General features: G+C 39.3%; 1 protein-coding gene across 2 annotated transcripts in view; it reads right to left on the bottom strand.

Moving 5' to 3' along the window:
• Nucleotides 1–2,776: 2,776 nt before the first annotated feature.
• Nucleotides 2,777–25,898, bottom strand: part of mmp15b (matrix metallopeptidase 15b) — a 63,481-nt gene continuing 40,359 nt past the window's right edge. For both annotated transcript variants that reach the window (XM_028441938.1, XM_028441946.1), the window contains 6 exons: nucleotides 25,524–25,685; nucleotides 19,518–19,714; nucleotides 15,203–15,341; nucleotides 10,606–10,756; nucleotides 8,415–8,533; nucleotides 2,777–5,301 (listed from right to left, as the gene is read on the bottom strand). In XM_028441938.1, coding sequence (XP_028297739.1) covers nucleotides 4,799–5,301; nucleotides 8,415–8,533; nucleotides 10,606–10,756; nucleotides 15,203–15,341; nucleotides 19,518–19,714; nucleotides 25,524–25,685 — 1,271 coding nt within the window. In that variant the 3' untranslated portion in view covers nucleotides 2,777–4,798. The remainder of the gene's footprint in view (nucleotides 5,302–8,414; nucleotides 8,534–10,605; nucleotides 10,757–15,202; nucleotides 15,342–19,517; nucleotides 19,715–25,523; nucleotides 25,686–25,898) is intronic.

Here is a 25,898-nt window from a genome sequence, read left to right as displayed (position 1 = left end):
AATGCTCACTGGATCGGTTCGCAGCCGAGTGTGAAGCGGCTGGAATGAGAATCAGCACCTCCAAATCCGAGTCCATGGTTCTCAACCGGAAAAAGGTGGAGTGCCTTCTCCGGGTTGGAGATGAGGTTCTGCCCCAGGTGGAGGAGTTCAAGTACCTCGGGGTCTTGTTCACGAGTGAGGGAAGGATGGAGCGAGAAATCGACAGGCAGATTGGTGCGGCGTCTGCAGTGATGCAGAGTCTGCACCAGTCCGTCATTGTAAAAAGGGAGCTGAGCCAAAAAACAAAGCTCTCGATTTACAGGTCGGTCTACGTTCCAACCCTCACCTATGGTCATGAACTTTGGGTCATGACCGAAAGAACAAGATCACGGGTACAAGCGGCCGAAATGAGTTTCCTCCGTAGGGTGGCTGGGCTCTCCCTTAGAGATAGGGTGAGAAGCTCAGTCATTCAGGAGGGGCTCAAAGTAGAGTCGCTGCTCCTCCGCATCGAGAAGAGCCAGATGAGGTGGCTCGGGCACCTAATTAGGATTAGGCACGTCCCTCCGGAAGGAGGCCCCGGGGAAGACCCAGGACACGCTGAAGAGACTATGTCTCTCGGCTGGCCTGGGAACGTCTCGGGGTCCCCCCGGAAGAGATTCGAACCGGTGACCCTCCGATTACAAGCTCGCTTCCTCCGTTATGCCACTGCTCCCTGCACTGTGAGTATTTGGTGGTGGTCGCTTCCATCAGACTGCTTTGAGTTGTTGTGGCGACAAATGTGGTTTGCTTCCACCAGTTTGTCAGGAGAGGTTTCACTCTTGCATGGTATTAATAAAGGCTGGTGTATGAAGGAAAACTTTTTGCCCAATTGTGGGATGTGACTGACACCATTTAAAACAAATTGAATTTTATACCATGTAATCAAAGCATGTAGAAATGGATACACTTTACTGTCCTACAGACAGCTGAATAGTTATTTTTAGGTGGATTGTTCCCAGATATTTTGAGATGTTCTGATATGGAGGAATGCAAATCACTTTAGTCCTTAGTTAAACAGTGGGTTCTTTTGATCAATAGAAAGTATCTACATCAACAGCAGCAATGTTAGTTTGCTATAGTGTCGCTATCTTTCTAAAGAAAAGCAGCTGCAATTCAAAGTAATGTTAGATTAATCAATTATTGGGCTTCTAGCGGGAGTCCACTAAAATAGCAGCAATTTACTCAGTGCACAGATAACACGTCATAAATTGAACTCATCTCATAACTATAGATTAAGGGTCTGATAAGAATATTTTTAATTATAGTGCCTGTTGATGAGCAAATATCTTCACAGTGAAAAAGCTTAGGCATTCAAAAGCACATTTAAAAAGTGAATGTACCTGTAATATTGTCATCTGTATGACAAGCTATGAGCTTTAAAAAACAACTAATTTAACAAACTTTGAAATGAAAAGGAAACACTGACTTGTTTCACTTGTGGGAGTTCAGGGATTAGTGGAGCGGTCTTGGAGGGTAACAGCATTTGCCCACACCTGCTGTTATTTGATGAGGAGGATTATCTCATGTTCATTTGAGCTGGAGTGTTTCAAACCCACCCTGCAGCTTGCAGATATTCTTCTTACAGTACAAGTCAATTATGAGATTTCTAAAACTCTTTAAAAAATACAATCTGTAAAATGCCTGCGGTAAACTGTGCGCTCCATAGCTGTGCCCTGTGACTGCTGCGTTACTTTTATGTCCTGATTAAAAGTTAGGACTGCCACTTCTGTTCTTGTTTTATGTCTTTCTGTCCCCCAATTTCCACTGGATGCGGCTCCGCTGCATTACGTCATCGCCGCGTCACTGTAGCTGATAGGTTTCCACTTTAGTCTATGTGTTAATTTCCACCGGGTCCGCTGCACTGCGTGTCAGCTCCTTCCCAGATGCAGTAGTCCGGTGCCCTCCTCCAGATATACACAGGGCTTCTATTTCTGGCGGACACCGGAGCACGACGCATCAATCAGCATAAAGCAAATGAAGCTAAACAGGAAATTAAGCACATACTCCGCAATAAAATATTGGGTTACTTTTCAAACTTAAACACTTCAGATTATATTTCAAGTAACTACCAAAACGTCATAATGTGTAAAAACAAATTCACATCCACTATATTGATTCCTTTCATACTGTAACTGCACTGTAAACTGCAGCAACTTTGATTTAGTTCATGTTTTACTGGTGCAGTTTTATCTCTTCTCTGTTGGCTGTTGATAAAAAATGTGTCTATGACAAATCCAGAGTCCAACCTTCTTGTTCTCCTTCGTTAGAAAAACTGACCTGTTTATCTGTTTATTGTTGCGTTTATAACACATACATTTAACTGTGTTCCCGCCGGATTATATAAATATCGTGATAACTGCTCTGTCTCGTGACGTCACAGTCGTTCAACCGGAGAGCACCGCGGTGGACAGCGGTGAAAAACCGGATCGGTGCCGTGGCGCAGCGGAGACGTATCCAGTGGAAACCCCGGTACCAGATACAATGAATGCCCATCCTGTGTAGTTAGACAAAAAGCTAAGTTTTTACAACAGCAGTCAGTCTATTTTTTGTGCAGCTCTTTCTAAGAAAAAGGTTCTATTGTTGACAAAAGAGACTGAGAATAAGCCCGTAATAGAAAACAAAGGGAAGAGGCCTCCTTTAAAGTCTGTTTACCCTTTCAGCAGAGGACTTTAAACAGACTCCAAATAGGGAAATAAAAACAGGTAGGCACAAGATCAAAGAGAGAACAAAGACGTGTGAGCTGGAAGGACTATTACAATTACTTTTCTCAAGCTATTTCTTTTATTATCATGTTCAAATTTGATCTCATGATAGAGCAGACTCATTTAATAGAGGAAGAAATATTACTAGGTAAGAAGAAATGCTTCTAGAAAGAATGCAAGATAAACAAGTGTAAGTATGAGACTTGAGAACTTGATGTTCTTGTTGATGCCTCACAATGATTAGTGAGGTCATCTTTTTATCCATCAATTGTGACAGTAAACAATTTGTATCATGGTAGACTAATGAGTGCATAAAACTGTCAAAGAAACCTTTATTTTAAACTAAACTACCTGGTCATTTTAAACTAAAATTGGTAGAAGTTGTTTTAAAGATTTGTCATTGTGATAGTTAAACACCATGCAATGGATATGAGATTGTACACAGTAGTCTCTCGTTATAATGCGGTTCACCTTTCGTGGGCTCGGTGTTTCGCAGATTTTTTTTTACAGTGCAATTTTGAATGCATTGTTTAACAGCATATGAACGCGCATTGTGTTCTGTGTCCTGATCCAACTCAGTGAGTTTCACTGCCTGCAGAAGCGAGGAGCTGCACTCCCTTTTCTCCTCATAAACATAAACCACCAGTGAAAAAAGCTGGTGTGATTAGCGGCTAATGCTATCCTAGCTCAGTGCTACAGAGATAACTTTTACCTGCTACTACCACCTCCTCGCTGATTCTCCTCCACGCCTAATCCTTCCCATTCCGGTCCCGGTTAAAAAGGCAGTGTCATACAGATCCAGGTGGTCACACACAGCTTCTACTCCATGGTTGAATGAGTGAACAGACAAGTGTCCGTGTTGATGGTCTGACGTCATCGTCAACAAAGACTCTTAATGCGTTCGGCATCAATGTCTGATCGCTAGCAGTGTGACTATAAAGCGCTTTATGTTTGAAAACAGGTTTATGCTTTAAAATCTACAAAGGTTTGAACTTTGAGAGTGTTTAAACAAGAGAGAAATGTTAATTCCTGTCTGGGAAAAGTGTATTAAGTGTGTGGTGAAGGGTTTTACAGCCTTAAAACATGTATAATATTAGTAAAAAATAAAGCTGACTACTTTGCGGATTTTGCCTATTGTGAGTTATTTTTAGAACAAAACCCCCGTGATAAACGAGGGACTACTGTATTCAAATCTGTTTCCAGGCCCCAATTGCTAATTGTTTTAAATTGAGATTCAAGTAAAAGAGAAAAAACTGATCAAATACTTTAGGCTAGAGCCCATGGATGATTGTCTGTCTTGAAGGTCCTACGGACCTTTGCTCTGAGCTACTTTGGATATATCACATTGGAAGCCAAGTAGCTTTGGTACTAAAAATCACATTCCTGAATCTTGCCAAAAGTTGTTGAATACAGGAGGGCTCACCTGAACAGCTAGCTAGCGTAATGAACCAATGCGGCAAAAAAAAAAAAAAAAAAACATACATACATACATAACTCACAGTTCTGATTTGCACCTTAAAGTTTAACAAGACTCAGAAACTAATCCTTTTTACTAATAACCTTAACCAACTATTTTACAAGGACAATAAAGCAATTAAGAAACCTTAATCTACCTCCTTCTATAAAGGTTATGGCATCAGCATATGTTATGACACAACAAATGTGTTATTCAATGAGACGGACCCAGCTCTGGGAGATGGAGCCTTATTGGTTTTGAAATAATCTTAAAAATCAAACAAAAAGTCAAACAAGGTGACTCAAAGAAACCGAGAAAAAAAGTGCAAACTTCTTTCATATAAATAGTCTACAGTAACTACATTGTAGAGCACCACAGGAGACAGGATGAGGTTAGGGTGGTGTTATGACTATAAGACATGTCATGTTAGCCTTTAAACTCTTTGTGATTCAGGACAGTATCAGCATGGATCTATCACCACTTGGAGATGCAGAAGCAGCTGAGCAAAGAAACTTGAAATGGGTACATCATGTATGGAGGCTTGTATCATAGGAGAAGTATTCAAAATCAAAGTCATGTTAATGGTCAAAGTTTAAAGCCCCCTGTTGTCACACAGGATTTGTCAGACCCAGTCCTGAAGAGAGCGCTTGCAGTGTACCAGCAGTCGCGGCGCGCCTTTGCTTTGCAATGTGTTGATGATAGCGTAGATCAATCCCAGGATACACAGCACCAAGACCAGTGGGATGGTAACAATGAGGATGTTCATTGTCCGCTCCTCGTTATCATCCACCTTCAGTACCACATCCACTTCGTTGGTGTCTTCCTCACGTCCTTCAAGATAATCTTCATCTTTGTCTTTCCCCACATCTTTATCTGTTTCTTTGCGGCCCTTTGTTGTTCCATCTCGGTCTTGGCCTCTATCACCATTGCGTCCTTCATCTGGGTTAAAGGGTGGATGGTTATCATCTGGGTATTTATGTCCAAGATCTGTGTCTCTATCAGGGTCAAGGTCAACTGTGCAGCCCATGAAGTCTTTGAGGATAGACTTGGGGTAACCTGGTTCGCTCTTCATCCGATGATTGTCAAACTTCCAGTATTTGGAACCCTTGTAGAAGTAGGTATATGCTAAAATGTACATGAACAAATAAAATGCACTAGTTAATAATTTAGTGTAATTCTATTTGTAGCAGAATTTAAAAAAAATAAAGAAAGTTGAACAACTGCAAACAGACTTAAAGAGGGGGCGTTGATAAACATTTCCGACTTACAGTATATAAACTTTAGTCCCACCCCTTTCCATCAATAACAATTAAATATTTAACTTTCAATCAGTATATGCAATAATTATTAATTTTGTTCAATAAATCAAAATAATTATCTCCATAAAGACATAAAGCCAAACACCAATATTAAATATACTACTCACATAAATTATGCATGCATAAAAACCTGCACAATTGTCCGAGTGCATACGTACATACAAAAAATAAGTAATAAACACCCAGTAATAACACCCTCACAATTTCCGTACCTTGCAAAAATAAACTATTTTTAAACTGTTTTATGTTTGGACATTCTTTGAGTGTGGCATTTAAATTATTTCACCGTTTTATTCCCCAAACAAAAATGTTGGAACTTTGTGTTGTGATACGCACACTTAAAATTAAATTAAAGCCTCGTCCTCTTCCAGTGAATAGATTTTGAATGTTTCCTGTTTTAATATTATAGTTTGTTTTTGGCTTTAAAGATTATTTGGGCACTCTGTAATTCCACACAATCTATTGCATGTATTTTTTTTAAATGTAAGAATAATTACTTTGCCCCATGAAAGACCTGAAATGCTTTCTCTTGCAGAATAATGAGTGAATAGAACTGATGCAGTTATTGCCTCCAACCTCTAAACAGTAATGTAGATCATACCTGTCAAGTTTTGGATTTGAAAATAAGGGAAATTTTCTGGCGCCCACTATCATCTGTCCCGCCCGCTCAACCAAGCTCCAGTATCCCTTATATTTTAAAATAGGTGTATAAGAAATCTAAAATAACCACTTATCAACCACTTACTAAATCCAATTATGTGATTAGAATCTGGTAGGTCGACCTTTATTAACAAGCAGCTGATCAACATGTGCACTCCATCTAACTGAGCTTTACATGCTGTTCTGAGAAGTAAAAGCAGCGACTCCTAAAACTAGTATTTTGATACATAATAAGCTATTATATATATATATATATGTATATATGATATATTAGTTTTCTATATCGCCAAAATAGAAAACTCGATACATCTTGAATCTCGATATATCGCCCAGCCCTAATTCCTAAATTATAAAACAGCCTAAATAAAAACATAAATGTGTATATGAAGCACATGTGTTTCTCTAATATACTTACAGTTCATATACAAGTCAACACATTGCATATTTACTGTTAATTTCACGTTGCTTGTCTTTAAGTTAGACATGCTTGTGGCTGACTTTCATGCTGATTTACGTCGTTCCTTCCGCTGTGGTAGATGCTAAAATCTCAGTTATTAATCTAACAGAACGTGTAACTATGTCAGATCCTGCTGCTCTTTAGGAAGGTAAACTCTGTGTCACATTTTACAACGTATTTACACCAGTTCTTTGTTTTTTCTTCGCCGGAACGTCTTCATTCATCATCTCTCTTCTTAGTTGTTTCTGGGTTTGTTGCCGCTGTCGGCACTAATCTCGCGAGAACTGCCACTAAGGCCAGACCATTTCAGGTGGAAGTTCTCGCTAGGCTAGTGATGGCGTTCATTTTAGTAAGGCGTCTTTTTAATTATTATTACATTAAAATACGGGATATTTACGGGAAAATACTAATACGGGAAAATGGCGGAAAAGAGGGGTAAAATATGGGAGTTTCCCGGCCAAAACAGGATAATTGACAGGAATGATGTAGATATGAAAGAACTACAGAAGAGTAAAGAAGTCAGTGATTTATGGTTTCAGAGTCCATTTAGCTTTAATATTGCAGTGCTTTTTGACACTTCCAGCTCATTTTATCATTTATTATAACCCCCAGAAATATGATTTCTTAACATTTATTGATAATGTATTTCTATCCAACTATAATTTCAATTCCCTCAACTCAGCATTACCTGCCAGGTAAACAAAACAAATTTATTAAAAGGTGCATTATGATATGTTGAGGAATTTTGCATCTTCTGATTACTAAGCAAAATTTGTATTTATCATAGAACCTTAGCATTGATGTTTTGCTATTCTATATGGATGTAGCATCACTGACAATGTCAGGTGAAAGCTTTGTATAGACTTTTCTCTCAACAAATAAATAAAAATAAACACATCTCTGCAGGCAAAAACATGTGGTATCCCCTTTTTCTCTAACACCCAATTTCCACTGGATGCATAACGGCATGCATGCTCCGGTTTACATTCTAGTCAATATGTCAGTTTCCACCGCCAGTGGATGCGATGTGTCACGGCTCTGGCACCAGTGCCCTCAGCAACACATACGCAGAGCTTCTATTTTATCCAGACGCCAGAGCACGCTACATAAGATCACCTCATTTAGACAGGAAGTCGTGCACAGACACAAAATAAAACATCTTGTTTATTTTTAAAATAAAATACTCCTTGGTCAAGGCGGATCGTATTTCCACCCATCAATCCATTTTCTGACTCACTTGCTCCTTTTCGGGGTTGCATGTGTCTGCTGTTGCCTACAGTAAATCCAGCATTATTCATGCACTAGGACAGGGCGGCACCCTGGACAGGGCGGCAGTGGGTTGTATTTTACATATAAATATTGCACTTATCCATGGTTGAATCACAATAATCTCCACAAAAGTGGAATATCTACAGGATAGGACTGAGTAGATTTCCTTCTGCTCCTCTCGAAGGACACAACAAACTATTTATATGGTTTTGTGGTTCTCTTTTTTAGAGATGACAACTCTTTATATTACATGGTTACGCATTAATTAGTGAGATCTCCTGAGTCCTTGCAATTCCTGCTGTATGGTGGAGCCCCAACAATGCGCATCACAGATGCAGCCGGTGGGTATTGATAGACAGCGAAGCACGAAGATGTTCCGCCATGGAGCGGTTTTGGAGCAGTTACGCATCCAGTGGAAATCTGGTGTAAGGATCACTCGACCACTCCCTGCTTCTTTGTTTCAGCCACACGCACTTTCACCCTTTCTGAAAACTTGTACTCAAAAAATAAAGCCTTCCCCTGTCCCTGCTTACCTCCATCATCACTGAGAAAAGCCCCTTTGGGAGAAGAGGGCACCGAGGATCCCCACACGCTGATTGGCTTTGGGTAGCCTCTGTCAGCTAAGCGTGACTGCTCATTAAAGCGCCAGTACCTGCAGGTAAGAGTGGGAAATAACAAGAGCTTTGTTATTGGAAGGGTGAGTGCTAATAAAATTAATTCAGAATGTACATTTTTTACCCTGATTGCTACGTAGGCTTTACAGCGTTGATGTTGGTCAAACAAGAGGCACTCATTTTACTTTTTCATTACTTCAGTATTAAAGTTGAAGCACTTAAATAACACAGTATGTAATTGGCAACATGCTTAAAATGATTATTTGCTATTGTACTCATGTTTTTGCTCTGTCCAGCCTTGCTGCATTCCTTACTTTTTTGTTAGTAATGAGTTATTCTCAATACAAATAATTAATTTTTTTATGCTAAACAGATAGACCCATGAAGTCTAATTATCTAAATAGTAAGGGTGTAACGCTTCATCCATGGGACCAATGAATCAATTTATATTCCTATGATCAAACTACATTGATCTGTGTTCGGCTTTTAATGTTAAAGACGTTACAACCGACTTGGTCAGCTCTCCGTGACCAAACGATAGGTGATATTGTGAGGTGATTCTGTGTCGACTGTTGACCACCAGGCCCTTCTGGCAGTGTTCACTGCAGCAGCAGCAGTGGTAGGGTTAGCTTGTTAGCATTGGCTCTGCATAAACCTCATGATAACATCAAGTTAAAAGGAAAAGTATCAGGTTCAACCCGTGCTTATTTAACCTTAACAGATCTTGGTTGCACTTAATTTTTTATATTAATATTGTAATATTTTTATGTATAAAAAACCAGCAGAAGAGTCAGGTAAACCGAATATGTATTTTTATTGAAAATGTATTGGGTATTGAAAATGAGAGCAGAAAAGGTTAACATCTTGTTAATTTAAACTCAAGTGTTGGTTGGACTTTATTCAAATAAAATGTGAATACATTTGACATAAATGTTGTTTATTTATGTCCATATTAAAAGCAATAAGAGAGTCATCAGAGGTTCTATCAATCATAACCCACACTGCAGGACTTAATTTGGTCAGTCTGCCTTTATCTACAATAGTGCTAAGTTGTGGAATCATCACCCACTGAATTAAAGACCACAGCAGGCTTTAAAACGTTCATCTGTAGGCTTAAGTCTTGGCTGAAAAACAAAACAAAATTGCATTCATTTTTAAATAGCTGTGTGCGTGTGTGTGTGTGCGTGTGTGTGTGTGTGTGTGTGTGCGCGTGCCAAAAAGACCCAACCAGGGACAGGGGTTGTAAATTAGCATTAGCTACACACTATGTGCATCATATCAGCTGAAAACTTATTTTGTATCTGTGTTGAACTGCATTCTCTCTGTCAAATAAATGAATACATAATTTATAGATGAGTTCCTTTACTAGAAACATCAGGAATCTATGAAACCTTACCTGAACTTTACAGTATTCCGGTATTTATTTCAGTCACACTGGTTGAATTATTATTTTGGCTAAAAAGTTACTGAATCGATTTAAGTCAATGAATTGTTGTGGATCGAATCGTTCTAATGTAACAAATATCGTCCTTAAATTGAATCAGCAAGAGCCAATCGGGATTCGAATCATTGCTAAAACTAATCGTTACACCCCTACTAAATAAAGTACTAGTAAACAACCTTTTGGTTTTGTCCATGTAGGTACACAAAGTTAAGTACCAGTTTGCTGTCACTTTTCATCAAATAGAAGCTAGATGCAATATCACTGTGTACAAACTAATTTTGAATGGAATCGAAATACGAAAGACATTCTCTTTTTTTTAATTTGTCTTGTCTTGTGTTTTTATGGTTTGATCACTTCCTCAGACTTCTCAATTGTAAACTACAGTACAGTGCTTGATCAAGCTTGAAAATTGACCACGATGAGGCATATACAGTATGTCCAAACCCAGCCCAACCCGTCAGTTCCCGTCAGACTTGGGTAGGGTATCCAAACCTTAATTTACAACCTGCATTTTTACCTGCACTACACAGTAGTGTAAATAGCAGTTAATAAGCTAAAAAATTAAATGTACAGCTGGCAGCAGAATGTTGATAAATCCCATAAGATTTAAATCTAATGGAATTTGATACTGAATAGATCAAAAGTTAATGTTCATAAATACATTACCAGTCTCCCTGGAAAAAGTAAGTGTAGCCAGAGGGCTCCCACCAGATGGCTGTGTCTATTCGGTCATAGGGAATATCTTGACCATAATCAACCAGCTCAAGTGGATACCCTGGTTCCAGGTTGGCCTCCCTGAAAAGCCAAAATCGGTTTCCTGAGAAAGAGAGGAGATATTGAAATTGTGGTTGTTTGCCAATTTAATTAGACAGTGGCCACCTGTACTCAAATTGAAAAAGACTCAGATTAAAGCTTGATATATGCTACTGCGTGAGGTCCACGTAGCCCTCTTCGCCGACCATATGGACTGTGGTTGGTCCGCTCCAAACCTCAACCCCTGTCATTGTCTTTTCCAGTCAACATCGCCATGTTTCAATTTTTTGCGGAGCGATGAGAGAGTGGACTGATTGAGTCAAAGAGAAAACCGAGATGGACAAACAGTGCCAGAGTTTTATTATTTCCTTTCATGGCTGCACCACACGTGAAGCACGAGCAAACATGACGTTATGTTTAAAGTCTACAGCTCAATACACGTTCATATTTTGTTTGCTTGTTGCATATGCTTAAATAATAAAATAAAGCACATGTTTTAAAACCGTTGTTTTCATGTTTATGTCCAACAATACATGTGGTTAGGTAGGTAAGTAATAATTGTATTTTAAGATGCTTAATAACATAAATTATTGTTTATTGTGACCGGAAGATAAGGACTGTTTGATGCACGCACGCACGCACGCACTCACTCACGCACTTGTAATTAGGGGGCTAAGCCCGCGGGGCCAGGGAACCGCGTATGTAAGCATAGGCCACGCCCATTTCCGCCTAACTTTTCTCAGAGCAAAATCGCAAAAACTTGAAAACATACTTTTTCGGACTCCTCCTTGGGGTTTTGTCCAGTCAGCGTGAAACTTGGCACGTAGAGTCTTCAGTTGGACGTAATCTCCAGTTAACCCTATGAGTTTGTTCGGGTAAATTATGTGCAAATTATTAACGAGTAAAGTTTTCTAGCTAGAAATAAAAATGCAAACTGGCGCATATCAAAATAAATGCTAACAACACCAAATCTGAGATCCTTAGTTGGCATGTGACTGTGAGGGTATGCGCCAAATTTGAATGATGATCTCTTAATTGGCACCACCAATTGTTACCAAATTTGGAGGGTATGATCTTGGTCCCTCCTGAGGCGATATCTCAAAGTTATTCATGATTGGTCAAAGTGGGCGTGGCTAATGACATAATAACACATAAATAAACAAAAATGTATTTCTGCTAAATTATTATGCTGAGGGCAGTGAAATTTACAGGGTAGATATTGAAGACCACACAGACCACCCATACCAAAAATTGTGCCACTAGGTGGCCTTTAACTTACACAATTTAATTCACATCTTTAAAAATTTCATATCCACATGTTCCCTACATTAAGTCGCATCTTCTGACATAGGCCACGCCCACTCCCACAGCACATTGCTCTTTGTACGTCACGACATATTAAAAACCTACTTTTTCAAATTCCTCCTTGGGGTTTTGTTTAATCGGCATGAAATTTGGCACGTAGAGTCTTCACTTGGACCTGTTCTACAGATCAGCAAAAAATATGCGTAAAATATTAACGAGTAAACTTTTCTCGCTAGCTATTAAAACGCAAGCTGTTGCATATCTTGGTCAAAATATTTGCTAACACCACCAATTCTGAGATCCTTGGTTGCCATGAGACTGTGGGTGTATGAGCCAAATTTGAATAACTTAGGCCTCTAGGGGGCACTGCAATTATGAGAAATTTCTATCTCCTAAATGGCACAACTGATTTTTACCAAATTTGGTGGGTATAACCTTGGGTCACTCCTGGGACCGTATCTCGAAGTTAATCGCGATTGGTCAAAGTGGGCGTGGCTTATTACTACATAACATATAAATAAACAAACCTTTATTTCAGCTGAAATAATATGATGAGGGCTGTGAAATTTACAGGGTAACCATAGAAGAGCACACAGATCACCCATACCAAAAAGTGCACCACTAGGTGGCGCTACAATGGGTGCAAATGCATTTTAGCCTGTAACTTTCACACTTAAAATCACATCTTCCAAAACTTCATATCTACCTGTTCACAGCAAGTGGCACGTTGGCCTGTGTCTTGACACTCGCCCCGTGCCGGTCATCCTTCGTGACATACTTCCACGGGCTCCGTGAAACCTGGGGGCTGAGTCGCGCAAGAAGGCTCAGCCCCCTTTCATAACTGCTTGTAGTTCTAGTTGTAATTGTAATTCCAATTACGAAGGCAAGCCTTATTATTTTTTAGTGAGACAAGAAAATACGGTCCTCTAATACATTTATATTAAGCTTAAGTCTACTTTCTCCCCAGTAATTAACAAACCATCCACCCATATGTCCACGAGCCCGCTTTGGACCTTTCTGCACTTAGGATTTGAACAGAAAACAAGATTGACGCAATGTTTCACAGAGTTCATATGAAAATGCCAGAACCCATGTCTTCTAAAGTGTTGTTCAAGACATCCACAATGGTTTAACTATCTTGCAGCTGTGAAGTAAAACATAGTGGTGAAATTAAATTTCAAATCAAGTTGTTGTCCTTAAAACCAAGGAGCTTTCAGTACTTTCAAGTTAAATATTAGCATTTTCAGACATTCAGTCTCATTCCATTCTTGTAAATAAAGTACTGATCTTCAAGCTTCAGTTTTTGAGACCTATTACAAAAAACTCTGATACTATACACGGTTCCCACAGACATAAAAACAAGCATCTTGCTCTTCTGTTAGTCTACTGCACTCAAAAGTCCAAAACTCAATGTGTGAATGAAAGTTTAGTCAATCAAGTCAAGATGTACAAAGTAGTTACATGATGCGTGACAGTGACAGTATCAATAGTGTATACATGGCAGGGTTTCTGGGAAACCACAAATCATAAGCATATCCTCAAAGTCACTCTAAGAACGACACTGCTTTAGAGCATTTTGAATAAACCCTGGAACAAGATTAATGGTCCATCCACACAAACACGAGCAGAAACATAAAAACCTCTGCTGCAGTCAAAGTGAACTCATCGACTGATGCAATTTGTTTATTGAGTCTAGATTACATATGTCTCACTGTTGTGCATGTCTCTGCTTGCCTTGCGCCTTAAGGTCTAGTCTTTACCTTTTTCTCTCTGTCTCTCTTCCTCTGCTAATAAATAGCTTGTGGGCAAGTGTCACACTGAGAGGCATGCTAATGACATCACTACATTCATTATCGACAGCTGCCCCCAGTGCCTACAACCACTCGAATCAAACGCGACTTAAGACTGCTGTGTTTTTTTTTTTAAATCCACAAACATATCCTGCTCTATAAAAGATGAGCTGCTTTTAGCAACTTGGCATAAGTAACAAACTGTTCTTAAAATAATAGTAAAGTGCATGTAAAATACATTAAGAAGTGTTTCTTTCTTAACAAGGTAAAGGTTTGTATGTGTGGGAGAAGAGAAAAAGTCCCCAACAGGTTTTCTACTACTAAACTATGATGGTGTCAAGACATTATGGCTTTGGAATATCCATGCAGTGATATAAAGGTTTTTGATATGTAAAGAAGCATACAGATGGATGATTTTCCATGCAGGATAACATCTTGAGTCATGTAAAGTTAAAAGGAGACTTTTGAATCCCACATGTTACACAGGTGAGACAAACTGATTTAGGACTACCTGGGCACAGTGAATGTCACTGCTATATATCCAGCTCTGAATGGGGATTTGCAATATATATGATATAATATATGGAAACAGATTTTACACACCCATCTGCTGTCATTCATACATCACAGAGTTTTCCATGTTACTTGTCATCACCAATACATGGTATGCAACATTGAAGCCAGTGTCCTGACTTCAAAATACATGAAAATAATAATAAAAATAGGGTCATACAAACACAAATGTATTAATCGTAAACCGTATGAAATGACGGTATATTAAACACATTTTTAAATGTGCCACTATTTATATGATGAGATGTTACATATCTATCATAATTCATACCAACACAAAACTACCATATTGGTCTCTTTTGGCTGTAAACAGTGGCTACACTCGTTTCAGCTGCCCACAGCAATGGCGCTCGGTCGGGAAATGCCCGTATGTTGTAACGTCACGTGGGAACGATATATATCCGAGCCTGTGGTCACGTGACTGCCATGAAGTGGAACGTTCTCCAGGCAAAGACGGTCTGTCTCCTCCAAACTTACACAGTCGGTATTTCAAGATGGAAGCCCTGCTCGGAGCATTGATACTGTCAAGCACTGTATATTGGCCTGAGGAATAATTTAAAATAACTCATATAGGTCAACTCTTTAGGTCAAAAAGTCTATGGTGTGCCTTTAAGGGTAAACTAAGGGGGCAGTCAAGGACAAAAAGCAAACCGATGTAGAACCCGTTGTAGAAAAAGTAATTAGAAATGAAAAAGCAATTTTATTAAACAGCCAACTCAAAATGAAATGTTTTACATCATTGCTAAAATGTCAAGCATGAATACTAATACAAAGAATACTGCGGACTAGAGTCAGTTGTCTAAGTTCCTGAAGGATTCAATAATCAAATGATTGCTGCTTACCTTTAAAGAAGACAAATCTGCCATCATGCCTTTCATAAGCAGCATCAATGTCTCCAGGCAATCCCCTCCAGAAGTGACCAATGGGCATGGGGTAATTATCAAGAATCCTGTTCCTACGTACCCTCCAGAACCAGCGGCCCTAAGTAAAAAAATAAATAAAGAGCTGTTACATTTCTTTATTTGTCAAAAAAGTGCTTGAAAACCAAAATATATATTTCACATTTCTTCTTATGTGTTTGAAGTAAAATAAAAAAAAAAAAAAACATTTCTTGAAGACAAATGACTAGCATGATTGCATTTATTTCTCTGTCTAACTGCCCTTTTAAAGTCTTGCATTGCAGGTCAGAACAGGATGTGTAGAAAATATATTGGTTTTTTTTAAAGGGGGGTATCGTGTTTTTTTTCAGGCACATAATACCATTCTATAGCATACTCAAATAACTATGCTACCCAATAGTTTTTAGAAAATGCAGCAAATATTAAAAAAAATTAGTCTCTTTAAGAAACTCCAAGCTTGTCTGACGCGCCCATGAACACTCCCCCTTCAGTACTCATACAAACACATGGATTTTGTTTACTTCTATTTTTCTGTGCGCTGTATTTGGATACTTTCTACAATACATTAGAATGATACACGCACGCACACACGCACACACACACAGTTATCTCAGCTGTTTGCTGTGACTACAGCTGATTTGACACAGCTGGAGGGGGGTACGGGTTTTATTTACATTTTATTTTATTTTTCATTTTAATACGTACATTGATGAGTACAGACAACATAAGCCATGGGTTTCTTACAAAAGTATTTAAAATAAGAAAAATGAAAAGTTAAATTTGCAGAGGAGGGTGCTGTGGGCTGAACTAAGGAAGAGAACATAGGAGAGTTAGGGGCTCTGCTGTGGAGTGGTGGGCGGTAGCTCGGCTGGTGACGAAAGGTCCAAGGCGTCTCCAGGAGGTGGGGGCGTTCCTTGGAGGACTCAGGCGTATTTACACCTAAAATGGATGCCGTCAGAGTTTTTAAAGATTACTCAAACATACATGAACGAGCCAAGGCAACACTCCAGGCATGTTTTTAATGAGGGAATGACATATTAACATGATATAAATCTTGAAAAAGTCCCCCCCCCCATTTAAGACAGGAATGAAAAAAAAAGAACCTAAAGTGCAATCCATACAACTTTGACAGCTGTTTTATAAATAGTTAGCAAGCAAATCCTCACACAAGGACTCCGTCATTGAAAAAAGTAGTCAGTCATTTGGCCTGCCTGTCCCGAATAATGTAACAGTGAAATGCTCACTAATGCTTTCTTTTCTGGCATACACACATTGTTTCGTCCTTCACACAGGACACTCTGACAGACAGTATGGCGCGGCACATTGTGGGACCGATTTAGGATGAGACAGCAACAAGTAAAAAATAAAGCCTGAATAAAAAGAACCCAGCACTACTTCAGATGGCCCTATTTGTTTGGTCTTACGACTGCTTAGAATAAATTCCAGGAGAACAAACCAAATCTCATTCAGGGAGTTTCAATACTGAAGACAGTTAACTTTACGTCCAGTCAGCCCATAAACAATAATTAACTTTTTCGGCCCCAGCGGCAGCTCCATCCTTCTTTTATGACATAGACAGGGCTCAGTGGAAAAGTGAGTACAACTGATATGTTATGGGAATACACTCAGACACGAAGAAACTGTTAGTCAAAGGAGAGGATGGAGGAGAGTCTGTAGGAGGAGAGTGTGTACGTGAGACTAGGTGGGAGAGTAGAATGGCTTGGAATATCAAATATGGGTATAAGATTTTCTATGATGTATGGCAGTAGACAGCAAGAGAAATTGGATTGATATTGCTAGAAAGAAGAACATTTTCAAGAGAGTTTCAGACTCATGAGCATGAAGCTGGAAGTAGATGGTGCTTTAGGTAAGGATGTCCTTGCCGACCTCTGTCACTGTTAGTAGTTGCTGTAGTAATGCAGCACGCAGATGTTGTGAATGATAACCACAGCATTAGACTGCCCTTCTAGGTGCTGTGTAGTTTTGAACTTCAGTGAAGCCATTAGAAGTGTTAATATCAGAGCAGTGTGTGAGGTCTACATGTGCTTATGTTACATACACAACTGCACTTTTCACCGTAGAGTCACTGCAGTGACATCACATACAAAGTTATGTATCTCTGCACGATGCCAACTCTGATGTATTATGATTTAATTTAAAATATTTACAATATGTCTTCTTAAACAATAAAATAGTTTTAAAATAGGTTTCATTTCAGTTTTAAAAAAACTATTAATGTTTAAATTATTGCCAACCTAATATGAAAAACAATACTAAATAGCTCACTGTCTTAACCACTTGCCAACTGTTCAGCTGTCGTTCAAATGGTCATTTTGACCTTTGGTGATGTGTTGTTGCAGTCGTAAAGGTGACCAAGATTATTTATTTTCTAGAGAATCATACCAGCTGCATTTGCAATTATAGGTATTTGTATTGATACTTGGTATTGGCTAATACACAAATCTGAGTATTCATACTAGTACTTGTGGAAAAAAAGTGCTATTGGACATTCCTTGTTCTTGTTGTAGTAGTGCAGAGCATTCCCAAAGAGGACAGAAGCATGAATGGAGCAGACCTAAAAAAAATATAGGTTGGAGAATGGAATGGAGGTAATGAGGACATGATGGGGAAGTAACACCAAAGCTGGTTAAAACTCCTGCAATTTGTCAGAAGTTATTTTTGAATTTCTGACAGATAATGAAAGTGTACATCACACGCCTTTAAGTATGTTACACATAATACATCTAAATGAAAAATATATGCCTATCTAAATGTCAACTTATAGTTTCCACAACTACTGATAAAAGCTATCCTCAAAGTTGTAGGACTTTTTACACATGGGTGTTCATGAACACCCATGTGTAAAAAGAGGCGCATTGAGTGACCTACAAAAGTAGAGGATGATTTACCCAAAATGATTACATCTCATGCAGGTGGTTTAATTTGAATGAGATCAGTAACTGCAAAGTGGTGGCGGGGCAAATTGTACGTCGGCATTGTATGGTCTGAAGAATGACTGAGATCAGTTTGGAATTGATTTTAGTCAACTTGGTGCCACTTGGCCTTTCCACTGTATGTGCAATGATTGCTCAAATCAAACCTATTTTGGGACTAAATGGCAGCCATGAATCAGTTAACTGTGCACACTGATTGTTGTTATCCAAAGCAGAAAGCCGAGGACCCCAGAAGCACACACTTTACAGTCAGGGATGAAGCCCTGGAGAAAAGATAGCATGTGTAGCACAAGAGCAGGCAGCTGGGTGTCAGATCTCATAACTGCTGGTCAGTGTCACACACACCAACACAGAGATAGGAGTGGTCAGTGGGTTACTATAGACAGAACACAGCAAATTTGTTTGAACCATTCAAACAGAACAGAAAAAAATACTGCTGTCACAATGTGGCTGTTCAGTGTCATATATATGATGCATCTTATCAGTACTAAACACCTCCCCTGACCTCTCTCTGAAGCCTATCATTATCTTTGCAGAGCTTGTCTCTGTATGCACTCGGTAATTAATACTTGAAAAAGGTGTAAATGCACAGGACACTGAACTCATCTCAAAGAAAGACCTTGTGAGCCAGTTGGATCGCTGACACTGGCTTGTAAGCACTACAGTTACAGAAAATAAGGATATTGGCCCCAGTGGGCACAGATTTTTCAAATATTAAACCTTTCATTTGAGAGCAGCAGTAGCTTTTTGGTTTAAAAGAGGTTTTCAGCCATGGAAATGACCACCCCCACCCTTTTAACAAATTCTACATCTTACAATCCATAAGAGTTTGAAAATAGATCCCTCATCAGGAGCCGTTTAAATCATTGCCCAATCACACAATCATAAATCAATCTACAAATCTGAGTTGCGTACCTGCACAACACAAATGTGCACCCTTTGTCACAAGCATCACTGTCATCCTCCTTTCTGCCAGCAGCCAACCGTTTATACCGCTCTGACTGACAGCATTGGCATCTACAGACAATTTTGCTCACTCCCTCACATAGACTTAAGACAAACGGGCTAAAAAGTGTTAAAAGTACTTTTTTACATTGATTAACTTAAAAGAAAACAATAGGGATCAGAGTAGTCAGTCCTCCTCACACTGAATGACCCTGAGGAAATGAATAAAACAAACCTTGTTTCCTCATTCGTTGTGTCACTGTTTAAAGCATTTGTAGAAAAACATCTTATGTTGATAGAGGAAAATTAATTTTGTGTCTTTCTCCGATGTCATTTTGGAAAAGGGCCCTACTGCTTACCTTAAACACAAACATCTCTCCTCGAAGCATGGCAACTGAGTCAAAGTTGCCTTCACAGATATTGGGTCCATAGTGATCTGGTCTATCAGTTGTCCTGGGCCGATCCGGGTGTCGAGGTGGGGATTGAGGGGGTCTGGGCTCTGGACGGCGAGGATTCACTGTGGGCAATGCTTGCGTGGGACTGCCGTCAGGCTGACCTTCAGGGGGAGGGGGGGAAATGGGTGGTGGTGTCAGATTTGAAAAATTAAAAAATAAGAAATATTTCACACATGTAAATACATGTATTGTTAAGATTTTGAAAAAAGAGGCCGTCATTCTTCAAAATGCTTGTGTACTCAAGAGCTCATAGTACAAACCTGAAAGCCCAATGTCTTTGGTCAGTAAATGCCAGTCTCATCTTACTTTTCATCAGTGTCAGCATCATGGGGGGGCATTCGCTCAGTGCCCCCCCCAGTTGACCTACTTTTTTTTTATTAATCAAAGATATCTGATTGACTATGAACTGAACGTGTCCATTCACTGACAGCGGACGGGATGGGAGTCTGCTCAGATATAATATGCTGTAGTGTAGTTGTTTAACATTTGTACCCTAGAGCTATTGTTAGGATCAGCCAATAGAATGTGGCCTGCTCAGTTGATTCACGTGACGTCACTCACATTGCTGCACCGCGACAAAGCGAGAGCGCTAAATTTAGACGGAGAGCAGGAAGAACAACCCCGTATTTTAAACCTACGTCTGCGGTCGGAAGGAGCAGAGTCTGCTGATGCCTGTGTCTGTAGCAACCACTTCATTTAAGGTATGTTAGCGAGCTAACTTTGTTTATATAGCATTAGGTTGTTGTCGTTAAATGCACATTTACTATTATTTACCTTCTTTCTTTCACCCCTGCTGCACACTGTGCATATAAAATTGAACACCCTGCTATTTCACTACATGTCATAAAGTACTATTCAGTAGAAGTAAGTAAGTATGTGACAAACAAACCCACCCATCATCAACCCTCTCTCTATGCAGCAGCAGTCCTCCCAGCGATGCTGCTCGCGGCTCCATGGACACATTTTATTCACACTATTCCCCAGTCGCGATGAGCGCCCCTTTAGAGCAGGGCAGGCTCATATTCCCAAACGCCGGCTTATTTCACCCAACTGAATGAAATAAATCGCTCTCCTCTGGGTGGTTGCCATCATGTCATGGTTCAAATCATTTCCATAACTCAAAGTATCTTTTTATTCATCGAAAAAAATAAGATCAGTTAGGCTTTATATCAGAGGATGGTAACAGCATACAGAAACACAGATGAATACTACAGCACAGCAAAACGTAAAAAAAAAAAAATTGTGCGTAATCATAATCACGTGATTGAAACCCAGCAAGCTATTCGATAATTCAAATTGAGAAGAGAATGATGGATATTAGAAAAAGGCTGAAAGGTGGGCCAAGTTCTCCTTTAGCTGCTACATCAACCGAAAAGGGAGACAACGCGTTCGGTGCAGGTGCAGCAGCTGATGCTGCTGCTGCTGGAGAGCAAGCTTTAGTTCCTGTGGCTGCCCAAGAGACACATGCTATGAAAAAAAACCCATCATCCAGCGAATGACCTCTGAAGAGACCAACCTAACCAAGTTGTTCTTCAACAGTACCCTGTCAGCATTTTTGGAAGGAAGAAATGTGCATTTGTTTCCTCTTGGTATCACAAACGTGACTGGCTAGAGTACAGTGTGAAGGCCAATGCAGCATTTTGTTTTTGCTGTCGCCAGTTTAACTCCGGCCAGAGGCCGTCCCAGGCCGTCGTGACTGTAGTCGATCATGCCTTTGTGACTGTGGGCTTTCGAAACTGGAAAAATGCTGTGGAAAGAGACCATGGATTTCATAAACATGAATCATCAAAGGAGCATATGTCATGTTATGCTATGTGGAAAGAGCGAGAGAATCGTAATTCTGGAAAAGAAGTTTCAACAATTGTCAACGAAAAACAGCTACAAAAGAACAGGTATTACATATCCTCTCTAATTGACATTGTACGATTTCTGGTGGAAAACCAGCTGCCTTTACGTGGGAAAATAGATGCATTTGAAAATATGTCGGAGGGCGGCAGTGGACTTTTCATCTCCTTATTGGATTACACGATCAAAAAGGACCCTGAATTGGCAGAGGCTATTAAAACAATCCCCCGCAATGCCACATACACCTGTCATGACATGCAAAATGATATCATAAGCTCTCTCAGCAGTGTTGTGACAGAGGCTATTGTCGAGGAGGTAGGTTATTTCAGGCTGAAATTGATGGAACACGCGACCCCACCGGTTGTATAAATAAATTAATTGTACTTTGCTTAGTAAATAAATCCTATGAAGTCATGGAGCGCCTGTTCACCATAGCAACAGCCAGCAAAGGTGATGCACTGACATTAACAGACACTGTTTTGGCTGAGCTAAATGCAGCTGGAATGGACACATCAAAAATCTTAAGTCAGGTTTATGATGGAGCTGCACTGATGTTTGGGAAGCATGGTGATGTCCAAAAACTGCAGCAAGAAAAACTGGGCCGTGAGATCCCTTACATTCACTGTCTGAACCACCAGCTACACTTGGTTGTTGTGCATGCCATGTCAGCTGAGACTGCTGTTGTAGATTTTTTTCATGTGTGCAATGCCCTGTATAAATTTTGCAAGAAACCCACTGTGGCTGTACACTACAAGGGTGAGCACCTCAAATGCCTTCTGGAACAGAGGTGGACAGGGCATCTTGCAACTGTTTCAGTCATTCTGAAGTCTTTCAGAGACATCGCTGCTGTTTTGACTGAAATTGACTCTGTCCCAGGTTTTTATTTTTTTACTTGTCTGCACATGCTGTCAAAGGTCAACACTGCAAGAAGTGCAATCATTTTTAGACAGCAATGCATTTTTTGTTATTGCAATTAAATAAATTGTATTATTTTATTGCATAATTGTGACCATCACCAGCCCTCCCTAAGGAAGGGTAAGAAACGCTTTATTAAAGAGAGAATATAAAAAGAGAGGTCAGTGTTACACCTGGGTGAGGTGGGGGGGTTAGAGAGCAGGGAGGAGCGATTCAAGTTAGAGAAATGGAAGGGTGGGGAAGAGTTGATTACTGTAAAGTGAGAGTGAGATGTGAAGTTGTAGGCATGAAGCTTAACTATAACGGTGGTGGCTGTGGACAGAGGGAAGGAGTGAGTGGTAATACCTGAAACAGGTGTTTGGGATCAACCTATCTAAAGTTAAGCACACTACAAGTTTTATCCCACAGTATAAGGCATGCTAGTGCATCGTATACCGATGTATGTGCAAGAAACTGCCATTGCAAACCCAAGCGCTGCCCCGGACTCGAGGACGCAGCCAGATTAGCAGAAAGAGCGTACGCCCGGACGCCATCTTTGTAGTCATTTATATCGTTCGAGACAGAAGATTAAAGACAGGCAGACACTGTGCTATTTTTTCAATCGTTGTATCAGCTCCAGCTCAAACTCATGTTCTCACACCTCTTCTGTCGAATGACTCTGAGTAAATGGGCAAAAGTTGTAGACAGAGGCTGTTAGGGACTTTCTAGAGAAGTGCTGCACCTCGTTTCGTTCCCCCACACCCCCACCCTATCCGATCCAGGACGTCTCCTCACACAAAAGGACTGTTCAGGATTTATTTCAGCAGTTTTCTGGTCCTGCTCATGTTTTCATTCAGGCTGTGGATGTTTTAGCTCGTAAAAAGCTGCTCACGTTTATGTTTTGTTTCGCGGTGTTAGGATCCAAATAGTATCCAGATAATCTGATGACTGACAATGGACTATGAGGATGGTGTGAGGAACAATCAATGTTAGAACTTCTATCATTTGACACTTTTACAAAAACCATTTTTACGGCAGTTTATTTTGCACGTTATAAAATCTTTTAAACGAAACGTCATCAACACACAAATTACACCTCTGCTATCGGTGTGAGGTGTAAAACATGATGCAAGATCATTTTTATCAAACGCAGCAGAGTAAAAGTCTGTCTGTCGGTTGTTCTGTGTGGTGTTTTTTCATATACAGTATATATATATACAAATACACTTTCATATAGATAAGTCTTTCATTTATATATATATATATATATATATATATATATATATATATATATAAAAATAATTAAGGTACTTTTTTCACAACTACTTTTTTTTTAGCTTTAGGATCTTTTAAATGCACTCAGTATGCTTTAAACTAAGGGTGCAAAGATAAGTCGACATTGTCGGCAAAAATCGATAACAGAAGTAGTCACAGACAAATGTAATTGTCAACAACTGACGGTTACGTTATCATCTGTCTTTTTCAAGCTGTGGATGGAGTTGAACATTGTTTTTCATGAGGAGGGGCTCCACTCACCTTCTATATATATTTGCTCAGAACTGTATACACGTTAGGGACATGATCAGTGGGAGATATATCGTCAAAAACATTCCCACTGGTAAGGCGTCATCCCACAATAAAAATGATGAATTCCCATGTTGGAAATTAGCAAAGGCCATGGGCTATTTGTCCTTCAATTTAGCAAAGAATGCCCCTAAAAACCTTGTTCCATGAGTCAAAACTGCCTCCTGCTTTTGTCAAGAACTTCTTATTATCTAGAGCAGAGTGCTGTTCACTGGAGCTCCGCACTGCCGCTCAATCACACACAGACTACCTGAAGCTGCCGTGCAGCGGTACATCATGGACTGCAACCAGACCAGACACCCAACAAGGTGAACCAGTCCAAGTTCTTCCACCAGATCCCAAAGTTCTCACAAACACGTTGACAGAGATGTACCAGCAAAGATTATTAACTAGAAACTGGACTAAAGCATGCTAAGCTAAGCCACCAAAAAATAAGACAGCTAAAACTAATGACGTCATAAAAGGAAGAGACCAAGTAAAACGTACACAGCTTACTGTCATCAAACCACAAAGAACCACTGATTTACTTTTATGGAAGGACAAAAGCTAACATGCCACACGTGTGAAATAAATGTTTGCATTAAACTAACATCACTATTAATTTGTCCTAACTTTTGAAACGCAATATTTTAAAATTATATTTCACTTGATCACAGGACAAAGCTGGTCCCATTAGAGAGTAATGTACCTAACTTTTGTGATTATTACACCAAAATATCCTGTTAGTGCTGCTCTCAGTAGATTTATGATTGTAATGGTAATAATACTAATGATAATGGTTTAATTTTAGGAAATCAGAGTGATATTTAGCAGCCATACCTTTATGCAACTTATTATCAGATATAAAATAAAGAAGATTCAGCAGCAGTTGTTTATATTAAACAGTAAAAACACTATTGGAGTTATTTTTGCTCTTCATGTGCTTTAAAGAAAATAATTTCATTATAAATGAGGGAATACTGTAAATATAATGCATACACTAACACTAATCGAATGAACCACATGCACATACTGTATATGTGCCATAAAATATCAGCCCATGAGCTCTTTGATTCTGCAGCTATTGTAGCCATTACTGAAGCAGATTATAGTGTTGATGTATTCAATTGCATTTGTGTTTGTAAGGAACCTGTTTACACTTTGGTTGGGAATTGTTATATTTATTTATTTATTGTAATTTTAATCATTACCGTGATGAATACCAGAAATTATTGGGATATTTTTTTTAGTCTATATTGCACATCCCTAGTCTGGGAGCATTTCATCCTTGACACAATGATAAAGGCTTGCCTGCCCCAAGCCAAATTTAAAAGACTGTAGCAACATAGATCAAATAATTGTAAGATTTATCATCCGATTAGTCAATTCATTGTTTCAATAATCGATGACTAGTCGATTATTAAATTAGTCGATAGTTGCAGACCTACTTTAAACAGTATACTTATATAATATGCTAGGTGTACCAACAACAAGTGAACCACACATAAAATTACAACAATTTAATTTTGATAAATTTGATAAATAACTTAAGAAAAAATATGTGAAAGAAAAAATATTGTAAAACATTTGAATCAAAAGCCAACATACCATAGATCTGCTGAATGCCCCTACGGTCATCGTCAGGCAGCTGGAAATTGTCCGTCTCCATCCATTGGTAAAAAGGAGCCATTATGGCAAGAGGATTGTTGGAGTGCTCCAAACCCAGCGCATGTCCAAGCTCATGGACTGCCACAAGGAAAAGGTCGTTACCTGAGATGAAAAGACGCACATTTGACACAGTTTAACTTTCAAAGGAAACACCTTTTAATACATGTACTGAGGTAATACTGAGATACTTTAATTTGGTAATCTATCAAGTATTCTGACAGGAAACAACATTATGCTAAAATTAATTAAGAATAGCATACACAGCATACACATTGGTTTCTATTGTCCAACCAGCACACAGTAGTATAACTCTAT

This window comes from Gouania willdenowi, chromosome 3, assembly GCF_900634775.1.
Source record: "Gouania willdenowi chromosome 3, fGouWil2.1, whole genome shotgun sequence".
NCBI classification, from domain to species: domain Eukaryota; kingdom Metazoa; phylum Chordata; class Actinopteri; order Blenniiformes; family Gobiesocidae; genus Gouania; species Gouania willdenowi.
The sequence above is the reverse complement of the archived record's forward strand: the minus strand, read 5'-3'. Positions and strand labels throughout refer to the sequence as shown.